Source organism: Filicampus tigris, chromosome 17 (genome assembly GCF_054856515.1).
Source record: "Filicampus tigris isolate MCC_2025a chromosome 17, RoL_Ftig_1.0, whole genome shotgun sequence".
NCBI classification, from domain to species: domain Eukaryota; kingdom Metazoa; phylum Chordata; class Actinopteri; order Syngnathiformes; family Syngnathidae; genus Filicampus; species Filicampus tigris.
Genome location: NC_141233.1, coordinates 12,857,357 through 12,867,731, shown reverse-complemented (window position 1 = coordinate 12,867,731; position 10,375 = coordinate 12,857,357). Strand labels below are relative to the sequence as shown.

Sequence of the window (10,375 nt, the reverse complement as noted above, 5' to 3'; positions counted from 1 at the left end):
CGCGGTACTTGACATTACGCTTACGCAATTGTGGCATGAATCTAACGCCATAACGCAAAAGAAAAAACTTTACAATGTCCAAATATTAGGACAGGATAGTTTGCACAGCAGCGCAAAATTGCAGGAAGCGGATCACTTAGTTACGCTGCACTTCTGTTTTTCATATTTATAGGCTAACCTAAAAGTGTTTTATGCAATACTGTATTCATATCAATTATGACATGTCAAGGTTAAAAACAGTAAGCAAAATACTTACATTATGACTGTACTGCATTTGTAAGCTGTAAGCAGAGTTGGCAAAATTACTCACTCCTCTCCTTAAGTAGAAGTACAAATTCAAGCAAAACAGACTTGTAGAAACACTGATTTGACTCCTTTGCTTAATTAAATGTAAAGAGTAAACAAGATGAATAAAAATATGATGACGTTTCAAGGTTATACACTGTGTGCAGAAAAGGTTTTCATTTTTACTGTCACGGTTGCATGATGACGTCAAAGGAATATTGCTATTTTAAAACAAACTTGTTATTTCTACATACGCACAAGTGCTACTGTATGAAAAGTTACATAAGTTGAAAAAAACATGTTAAATGCAGAAGTCACAGCAATGTTTGAACAGAGGTTTGCCGTTAGGGTCAAAGACAAATTGCATTTAACAAGACAAAAGTTATTCTTTGGTTCCTTTATTTAAATGAGATCTGTTATGTTAAAACGCAAATGCAACTTAAACAAGGGAAACTGCACTCTACTGTAGTTCCTCAAACAAAATATGTCAGTGAAATGGTAATTGATCGTAAAGGCATACAATCAGTGCTGAATTTGAGATATGCTGAGTCGACTTTGTCCCTTCATTGTTGGCGTTTGTACAGAACAGCGACATTTAAAACAATCAGAAAATCAGGGTGGTTATTTGGAGGATCTAAATAGGAGCCCCATTGAAGCTGGCAGCAATTTTGATTAACTGAGCTCCCAGCTCCGCCTGCTGCCCACCGGGGAGGAACTCGGCTGACAGCTCCCTGTAAGTGCTGCAAACTCTGCGCTGCCGAACGTCCTTCCGGAGAATGCCGTGTTTCCAGCGATGCCGCGCCTCTCCGTGCAACACCACTAAAGATCTGCGCGGTAGTGCCACGGCTACGTTCACTTCTCCTAAGAGTCCAAGATGTGGGAGACCCCCTTCCAGCGACATGGTGAGCGTTGTGTCCGACAGCATGTTGACGGTGACCAGGCGCTCCCCCCACAGCCAGGAGTCGTCCAGGTGAGGGTCAATGGCGGAGCCTCGCTGAGGGTGGTAGTCCAGATTGCATTGCTCCACAGGCTGGAAGCCTGACAGACTTTCTTCTTGTTGCATTCGCAGCACTAGTTTTTTACTCAATGCAGGAAGTCCACTGAAATTGGCGGGACGCACTTTCCTCTTCTTGAAGTTCACTTTTGGGCCAAAGTCCTGTAATAACATCATTGTAATTGCAACATCATTATTATTATCTGATCAGTAATGTTTGACAACATCGTCCGTACCTGTTTCTTTCGACCCGATTGGGACAGATTCCAGACGTCCTTGTCCATGCTGCTGATCAGCTCCTTTTCCTCCTCCTCCAAAAGAAAGTCTTCCCACAGGAACACTCCGGGAAAGGGAAACGACGCTGGTTCGCCATCTTTGCAAACGGCGAGCTTTGTCTCAGGGTTGTACAAGAAATGATGCACGATCTGCATCAACATGGAAAAGACCAAGAAAACGCTTCACCATTTTGACTGTTTTAAATGTCAATATGCTTTCAATGACAAAATGTGTGCTGTATTTAGAATTTGGGAGTTATGTTTTCAGTAATTTATGAAATCAAATACAAACGTTCATCTTACTCAAACATAGCAATATCAGAGGAGCTGATCATTTTGCCGTAATCGCTTCCTTTTTTCCAGGGCTGTATATTAAGAATGTTTTTTTTAAAAGTGTTTTTGCAGTCGTAGTTCTAATTTTTGTGTTGTTCTTTAATTTTTGTTGTATTCCCAAATCAATAAAAATATTAAAAAACCATACAAAACGTTGGGGAAATTTGGCTTCGTATTGAAATTTAGGATGATCCTAAAATATGTTACTTCCTAGTATCAAAGATTTAAAATATGCACCTTTTTTTAAAATGAAGTGTAAGTGCAAACTTAAAAATATTTTCAATACAGACAACCATACAATAAATTACAAGCAGTAACATTTCGTATTTGTATGACTCCTCAATAACACGGCGTCATCCGGATTGTTCTGCGAGAGCCCCCGTAGTTCGCATTCTACGGCTAAATTGTTCATACGCGACTACAAAATACGTCAATTAATGGCAATTTACTACAACAACAATTTACCTTCTCTTCTGGAAAGTGGTTTTCTTTTAACTTCTCACACAGAAGACAGCGCCGGATACCTTTGCAAGCACAAGAAAAAACAGCACTATCCGGAACCATCATCGTACCTGCATCTTCTTCTATTGAACGTTAGGGACGCGTCGCTCCAAACAAAGATGACTACTGTCATCTAGCGGCTAGTTGAGGTAGCTCGTTTAAGACTAGTACTGTACTGTAATCTAATGTGAATGTCACATCAACTATTATAGATAAAAAAAAATGGAGTAAAATTTTCAAGATACATGTTGCACTTCATAACGACATATATCATTGTATATTATACCCAAAAGTCAATTTTGTCATTTTGTTTAGATGGTAAGTCAATAAAGTAAAAAAAAAAAAAAACGACCTTTGAACCACGCCTACCGGATGTACGTCATTCGTACCCCGGGAAAGTTCTGTTGTGCTGCGGGGTCCGTGAGTCGCTGTATGTCCAGTAAGTACATTTTTAAGGCTTACATTTCACAGTATTTAATTCTCAGTACATATTTAAGAAAACTAGGACCCATCTGTAATGTGTCGGATTATAAATATGACGGATTATATCCTAAATTGGTCGTGGGGAGCTCACATTACTACGTACAGTCCTTTTCAATGGTAGCAAAATGGCTAGTTTTTCTCTGTAAATGTTTCTACAGTATATATGTTATATTTTGTGGCGAAGTGCGTGAATTGATTGTTTTTGTATCACTAGCATCACTTTTAATTACCCACTCTGGGTGGTTTTACATGGAATTGACTAAAAAGGGGGTCATAAAGGGAGTTTTTCCAGCTGGTTGTTCAAACTATCAAAATATTTTAAATAACTAATATTCATCCATGTACAACAGTAGACAAAGTAATCAATATTAACAGTACATACCACACATTTTCAGACCCTCTTTTACCCCAACACTTGAACATTTAAAAAAAATATATAAATAGGTTCCTGGGATTGAATGGCTGGACTGTGAAAATACATAAATATATCTTTGGGATTGTATGAGTTAAGTGGTAAAATGTCTCCACGTGTTTAACTGAACATGCCCAAACAAAGACACCATATATGTCTTAAACTTTTGATATCATTGTAGGTGGGTATAATTGGCTGCGGTATTTGGGTGTGGTTGCAGGTCGTTCATCATGCCTACACCCACGTGACTGTTCTTTGTTATACTTGACCTTGTCTTTTAAGTGGATTTCATGCTTTTTCTTCAGAGGAACAATGGCGACGTTAACAGAGAAGATTCTACTGGAGAAAAGCTCTCCAAAAACCAAGCGACTCGAAGAGATCACGACGCTAAAGTAAGCACGTTATATGATTTATTTGCTGCCAAACAATCCCAACTCCGATCAAAACTAAGTTTTGAGCTCATTTGCAGTCTCTCCAAGCTCGGACTGAAATGTTCAGACTTGCCGGTCAAGATGCTTTCCCGTCTTCGGTCCCTGGAGCGCTGGGATCTATCCGGGAACAGACTGCAAGAGTTCCCCAGAAACTTGGAGCTACCCGAGCTGCGCTTCCTAGACCTCAGCGACAACCAGATGGAGGACGTCACCTCTATGGCGTCTCTGTGCAGCCTGGAAGAGGTCAAGATGGAGGACAACCTTTATATTACTGTAAGAGGGAAAAAAAAGGGGGATTTATTGAATACTAACGTCGGTTGCAAAAGTAATGAGATATGAGAGCCGTATCATAAATTCCTATAGAAGTGACCGGGGATATTAACCCCCTTGCTGTAAATGTGTAATGTCATACTTTACCCACGATCATGACACTTTCTTTGATTCTTTCACAGGTGAGTGACAATTACAAGCTAATGACGCTGCTGCCCAAATTGCGGAGTTACAATGGCAAAGACATCACCAGCACCGCCAACCACGTGCGCTTCGTGTTCACGGAGAACCTGAAGAGCAGGGTACGGCTATTTGGTATATCCTTGACTCCAGTTTAACCGCCAAGTTCAAGAAGTCCACTGACAAACTGTCTCTTAGATCATTGCCTTGTGGGGGAGGAGCTACAGCCTCCCACATGCCGCCACGCCGGAGAAAATGGCCGCCCTGGAGGAGGACTTTGTCAACGCAGCGCGGACGGAGGTGAAGTATGGACCCAGTTCGGTCAGCAGTTTCACAAAATGGAAGGTAATGACAAATATCGAATGTTAATTTTTTCGATCTTTAGTGTTTGGTGTATTTCCTTCATAGCATCCCCTCCGATGAGCATTTACATGTGCTCTGGCACAGAAAATATACAGAGACTGGGAGGAAGGTGAAAAATAGTAACTCAAATGTCCCGAATGAGCAGAAAATTTGGACTTTATTTGATTGATTCCTGTGCTATACTGCAGCGAGTCACCAGAGGGTGCACTAGTACTCTGTGTGTCAAGCTGTGCCATGCAGATGTGATAGTGAAGAGTCCTTAAATAACCTAGTCGTAGCGTAACACCTTTTGGCATCCCTTCCGTGAGGTACTAGAACGTCATGTGTGTTTTTTTATTATGTGTCTGCTAGGTTGAAATCATGGCCAGGGAGTACCTGCGCTCCCTCACGGAACCAAAGGAGGACATGTCAAACATAACCGATGTAAGACAAAAATGCAGTCATCACTAGGGGGTGTGCGGTGGCGTCGGCGGAGGTTGGGCTTCCTCGGTTTACGATGTTGCGATAAGAATTACGTAGTTTGCGCAGCACTGAGTGAAGCCGTCGTCCCGTTTTCCATTGGATGTACAGTTGTGGCCTTGAAGTGTTTTTCATACATATATTTACCGTACTTGTGACTTTACTAGCACGTTAGCCATAAGTACGGTGCAGCCTAAGAATACTTGGCACATGACGGCATGCTCGATTAATGGCGTGCTTACTATGTATTTTACATGCTTGATATCGCTTTCTTCGAATTTTGCTTTACTTGTCCACTGAGACTATTGAGTTAAGGGAGACATGGGAAAAAATGGGTGCCGGGTGACTTGTTATTGCCCCTGTGTGCTTATCATCCAGGAGGTCGTGACCCCCATGAAACGGAAGCAAAGCCTTGTGCTGACAAGAAACGAAGTGCGACTGACCCCCCGCAAAAAGTCACGCGCCGATCCGGCCGCGTCCCCCTCGGCCGGGGGCAGCCCTGGCAAATTGAGGCTCAGCCCGAAAAGCCGCGCGACCGCCGGCGTTCCCGTGAGCCCCGCCGCGAGGCCGCTGTGTTCCTTGACGCCGACACGTTCCTCCGCGAGGAAAGAGGCGGCCGGCAAGAGTTTGACACCGTCGAGAAAAGCGGCGGCGGACGAAGCCAAGAGTGGACCGAAGGCGGAGGCGATTGATGATGTGATGAAGAGCGTCGACAAGATGCAGGTATTCAAGCGCAGAAGCGTTTCACCTTTGCTTTGACCTTCTCTCAATTACGTTTCACCGCAAAGTTCCTCAATGGTGGTCCGCGATGACTGTTGTGCAGCCGGCGCGTCTGCAGCCTCTTCACGTCCTGCAGTGTCACAGCGTGCAGGACAACTCGGAAGACTTCTCCACTCAGCTTTGGGCCTGCGCCTTCCAGCCTCAGCCCGACGTCTGCGGTACTTGTACTCAGGACTGTCACTTGCCGGACTTGTCCTGGCCTGGGGGGGCCATTGACAACTGGGCGTGTGTGTGTGTTTTGCACAGGCAGTCGCTTGGTTGCGACATGCGGCGGAGGCTCTCTGTGCGTGATCGACTGCGAGACTGGCATGGTGATGAAGAAGTATAACGCGACTGGGGAGGTTTGTGTCATCGCACTTGTTCTCCTGGATACGATAATCTCTGTCTTTATTTACCTCAGGCCAAGGAGGAGTTTGCTTGTTCATGTACAACCCAGGCTGAAATTTAAAAAGTACATATTTGTATTATGGGTAGGTCTGCGTTTCACAACATTTTGGTGTTTTTAGGAATTGAAAAAAAATAACATTTATACATTTACGTCACTGCCCAACAAGAGCCTAGCCTGCATCTAAAAAAAAGAACTTTATATAAAGACATATTTTTTAAAATGACATGTTTTGTGTATGTATTTAATTTTTTTATATGTTGCACGTGTCCAACAAAAAGCATAAACTGTTTTTTTTTGTTTTTTTTAAAATTCGATATTCATTTATATTTTTTGGATTCATTTCATTTTCATCTTTCTTCCTTGAAATGCGAGATGGTTGTGTCCCAAAAATATTATTATAATTTTATATATTAAAAAAACCCTGCATTTTTGATGTCCTTATTCATATTTTTCATGTTCATGTTCCTATTCAAAAAAAAAACCTGTCGCTCACCTTTTTTGCAATTATTAAACATTTTGTTAATTATAGAATTAAAATGAAGAAATTAAATTGTTGAACTAGCGATATAGTCCAAATTTGTAATGTCATGTTAAGTTTAGTCTTGTAACTTGCAATTCTGAAAACAAATACAACATCCGAGACTTAAAAAAAAAAAAAAAAGACCTTAATCTGCTCCCACCCACAAATGCTCACAATGCAAAACAACGCATGAATATGAACATGTCTGTTAATTTGTCATCAAAGGAGTTCTTCTCGCTGGCCTGGTCCACGGTGTTGATGTCCCGAGGGGCCGGAGCCTCAGCGCAGCCCTGCAGCATCCTGGCGGCGGGCGGAAAGCGAGGCCTGGTCAAGCTCATCCATCCGCGCTGCAACATTGCCTATGGCGAGTTCCGGGCGAGCCGCAAGGCGCTGTCGGTCCTCCGCTTCAACCACCGCCAGGGCAACTTCCTCTTCAGTAAGCCGTCGGCGTCGCCGCAGCAAAATCAAAGGACTGTTTCACAAGAAGCAGATTTAATGGGCTGCTCTTTTCTCGTCTCTTGTAGCGGGCTGTTACGACAACAAGATCGTGCTGTGGGACATCGGCGGCATAGATAGCAAGTACAACTTTAAAGTTGTGTGAGTGATTTTATTTATTTTATTTGATTTTTTAAGAACTACATTTCCACACTTTAGGTCCCCAAATGTATGATTGAGCTGCTGACGCATTGAACATAATTTTCTTGCTGATATCTAATATATATATATATTAATTAATAAAAAAATCTTATTTGTATACAGTACTTTTACATTACATTTAAACTCTGTTGCTAACCAAAACAGCAGCATTGACGCTTATAAACAGGTTCTCATATGAATTTAAATTGACTTATAGCAAATGATTTTCTTGTCTTAAAGGTAGTCTTATGTTATGCGGAAATGACGATTAGCGTTCCAGTATAGGTTGCAACGATTAATCGAATAACTCGATTACAAAAAGGGTCAAACAAATGAATAGAAAACAAACTATAATGAGCACATTATACACAAGCCAATGATGGCCACAACTCAATCAGTCTCTCGGTACTCAGTATTAGCCAGTTAACAGGCAGCCAATCCTAGACTCATTAACTGACGCCCACGTCACTCACCAGGCCAGGCCCTGCCTTTTAAAGCCATACACACGCAACAGTAATGTGAGGATGGCGACCCCAAGTGGACAAAAATAATCCCCGCACCTCGCGTGCATGTTATTGTATGCAAAATACACTTTTACCCAATGAATTGATGGGATATTTGAGAGAATACGTGTTTCTAAAAAATATTGACTTATCTGCTGCGGTGTTGTGTCTAATAATGTGTGTAATGTGTTGAGAAGTTCTTTGTCCTTTTGTCACCTCCAGACAGTTGCTGGCGTTGGAAAGCAGCTCCACGCCGCTGCACATCTGCCTGCCGCCCAGCAGGCCCGACGCGCAGCTCCTGGCGGCGTGCGAGGACGGCCTGCACTGCTACAACACGCGGCTCGCGCCCAACAGCGCCACCAAGAGGTCGGTGTTACAAGTTTGAACTCGCTGAGTGGTCAGCCCAAACGTCACTCAAAATACGCGTCTGCTCGGCTTCGGAAGGTCGAAAGAAGCGGAGGTAACCTTCCCCGTTTACGAGAAGGAAGACAAAGACCTCAACTACCACACCGTGGACGGCCTCAGTTTCCTCACTGATGACATCGTGGGTGAGTGGACGCTCGTTAGCAACGTTGGGTCTCTTCAGTGTGAATGTTTGTGTTAATCGTATAGATCCATGTCCTGTGAAAAACGCCTATCTCCAATTTCGGAAACGATTTTCATTTTCACAATGCGATGTCTGTAACGCGGAAACACCATTCATGTAAAAATGAGAAAATTGAAGGGAAAAAAAAAATGGAGATAAGTGTTTTTCCACATGACAGCGACGATATGCTAATGAGCTAATGTTGCTGTGTTGGTGGTCAGCCTCCAAGAATTTCATGCACGACTGCATCTACTTGTGGAGCTGGGGGCGGACGCGATCTCAGCGGCCCAACAAGGGCGGCTGCGTGCGCGCCGCCGTGCTGGCCGAGCTGCGCTGGGCCCACACGGAGATTCCTTACCTGGCACTCAACACCTGTCCCGGTAAGATACGCACCCCTGTGCCCCCTGTTGACCGCCCGGTCCAGTGCCAACCAAATTGACATAGCAACCATTTGTTTGTCTGACTGTTGTCATCCGACGTATGCCTTTACTGACTTACAGTATGTCGACGCACACACAAAGTGTCCTTCATATTAATTCATGGCTCGTTTGCCTTTATTTTATTAAGTCGGATATTGTTCACTGTAATACATATTAATTTATTGTGTTAGTAAAAAAAAAAAAAAAAAAAAAAAAAATCTCATAGGAAGAGGACCTTGAAAAAAAATAATTGGACGTTTAAATCGAAATATTGAAGGAAATCATTCAAATTTGTTCAGCCCTACTTTTGACGCAGTCGTCGGGTTGTCCACATGTTCATGATTGGAGCAGCAACACCAATTGCGTTATTCATTACCCTGAGGGTCAGTTTACATGTTGACTTATTACAATTAGAGGACTAACTGCAGGACATACAAATAAGCGGTAATGCATAATGTATTACATTGTTTGCCTTCGAGGCCGATCGTACGTCGTGTGTGGCGACAACGAAGGCAGGTTGTGGACGTACCATGTCACTAACCTCCAGAAGGACAACTTCCAGATGGGGAAGCCAATGGAGCCCACCGAGGTAAGGAAGGGATGCGGAGGGCTGGAGAATGAAACGTCCTCACACGGACCGCGCTAACAGCGTCGCTCGCTGCGCTCAGGTGCTCCAGTGGCCCGCCCCCGTCCGCAAGGGCCTCGGCCAGGTGGAGGGCCCGTCCATCAACAGCGTGGCCATGGACCCCGACCTCCAGTACCTGGTGGCCCTCAGCGACAAGAACATGGTGATGGTGTGGGAGAGGGTGCCTTGAGCAACTTAATACAAGCTATTAATACCACTTGAAGTGTCCAGTGAGCCGACACTCGTGTGGGTACCCAATGTCCTTTGGGTGCATTTCCAAAATTCAAGAGGTCAGCGGTGACATAACGCGGTGTAACGTTAGTAGCCACTAGTATAGTATGCAAACACGCATAACACCTCAGTAAGTAATCACACATTTTACTCTTTTTTTTTTCTGCTCGTAATTTGACTACGAGATCCTTTTTGACATTTAAATCTTGTAAATTGTGCAATGCTATTGTGGAAATGGTCACCGTGTGACACATTGTTTTGATCATTTAATCGCTGTGCTTTTACAAAAGCACAGCAAAGTCAGCATGAAATGTGAACATTTTAACAAGTATGGTGCTTCCTTGTACCTTTTATGTCATTTTATTAATGAACTGTAAACTGGTTTATTTTGTAATTTTCACATTTTGGATAGTAGATTTTGGTTTACTTTACAGTAGAAGTAAATACTGAAAACTAAAACCACAATAATAAACATTTTTGTTGAATGAATACAAGGTTTATTGTCCCTTTTTTTTGGGTGGTTGAGTGTATGACCACAACAAAAATAACCAAAACTCGAAATAGTCCACTTTTGTGCTCCTACTACACTTTAATACAGAGGCGGGAGCATTTTTGCTAATGTTTTGCCATTTCGGTTACAAAGTACTCAGAGGGCCTACTCAATGTATGAAAAAAAAAAAAAGATACGAGGATGGATTTAC

At 42.9% G+C, this 10,375-nt stretch overlaps 2 protein-coding genes across 2 annotated transcripts; one reads left to right on the top strand and one right to left on the bottom strand.

The window, feature by feature from the left end:
* Positions 1-667: 667 nt before the first annotated feature.
* alkbh4 (alkB homolog 4, lysine demthylase) lies at positions 668-2,522 on the bottom strand. Its single transcript, XM_086012404.1, has 3 exons — positions 2,353-2,522; positions 1,516-1,704; positions 668-1,441 (listed from the first exon to the last, which is right to left on the bottom strand). The coding sequence occupies exons 1-3, from the start codon at positions 2,452-2,454 to the stop codon at positions 920-922; spliced, it is 813 nt and encodes a 270-aa protein (XP_085868530.1). The 5' UTR covers positions 2,455-2,522; the 3' UTR covers positions 668-919.
* Positions 2,523-2,772: 250 nt separating this feature from the next.
* Positions 2,773-10,159, top strand: lrwd1 (leucine-rich repeats and WD repeat domain containing 1). Its single transcript, XM_086012337.1, has 16 exons — positions 2,773-2,827; positions 3,589-3,675; positions 3,753-3,987; positions 4,167-4,286; positions 4,363-4,509; positions 4,879-4,950; positions 5,365-5,709; positions 5,810-5,924; positions 6,013-6,107; positions 6,900-7,110; positions 7,199-7,271; positions 8,036-8,179; positions 8,258-8,361; positions 8,621-8,779; positions 9,298-9,407; positions 9,487-10,159. The coding sequence occupies exons 2-16, from the start codon at positions 3,596-3,598 to the stop codon at positions 9,631-9,633; spliced, it is 2,157 nt and encodes a 718-aa protein (XP_085868463.1). The 5' UTR covers positions 2,773-2,827; positions 3,589-3,595; the 3' UTR covers positions 9,634-10,159.
* Positions 10,160-10,375: the final 216 nt, after the last annotated feature.

Bases quoted from the DNA above. Each gene is read 5' to 3' on its own strand.
- lrwd1 (XM_086012337.1), top strand. From the start codon at position 3,596: ATGGCGACGTTAACAGAGAAGATTCTACTGGAGAAAAGCTCTCCAAAA. The intron at 4,287-4,362 runs GTACGGCTATTT...ACTGTCTCTTAG, and splicing joins CGGAGAACCTGAAGAGCAGG to ATCATTGCCTTGTGGGGGAG. The intron at 5,925-6,012 runs GTACTTGTACTC...TGTTTTGCACAG, and splicing joins GCCTCAGCCCGACGTCTGCG to GCAGTCGCTTGGTTGCGACA.
- alkbh4 (XM_086012404.1), bottom strand. From the start codon at position 2,454: ATGATGGTTCCGGATAGTGCTGTTTTTTCTTGTGCTTGCAAAGGTATC. The intron at 1,705-2,352 runs GTAAATTGTTGT...ATGTTGATGCAG, and splicing joins ACCACTTTCCAGAAGAGAAG to ATCGTGCATCATTTCTTGTA. The intron at 1,442-1,515 runs GTACGGACGATG...ATGTTATTACAG, and splicing joins AATCGGGTCGAAAGAAACAG to GACTTTGGCCCAAAAGTGAA.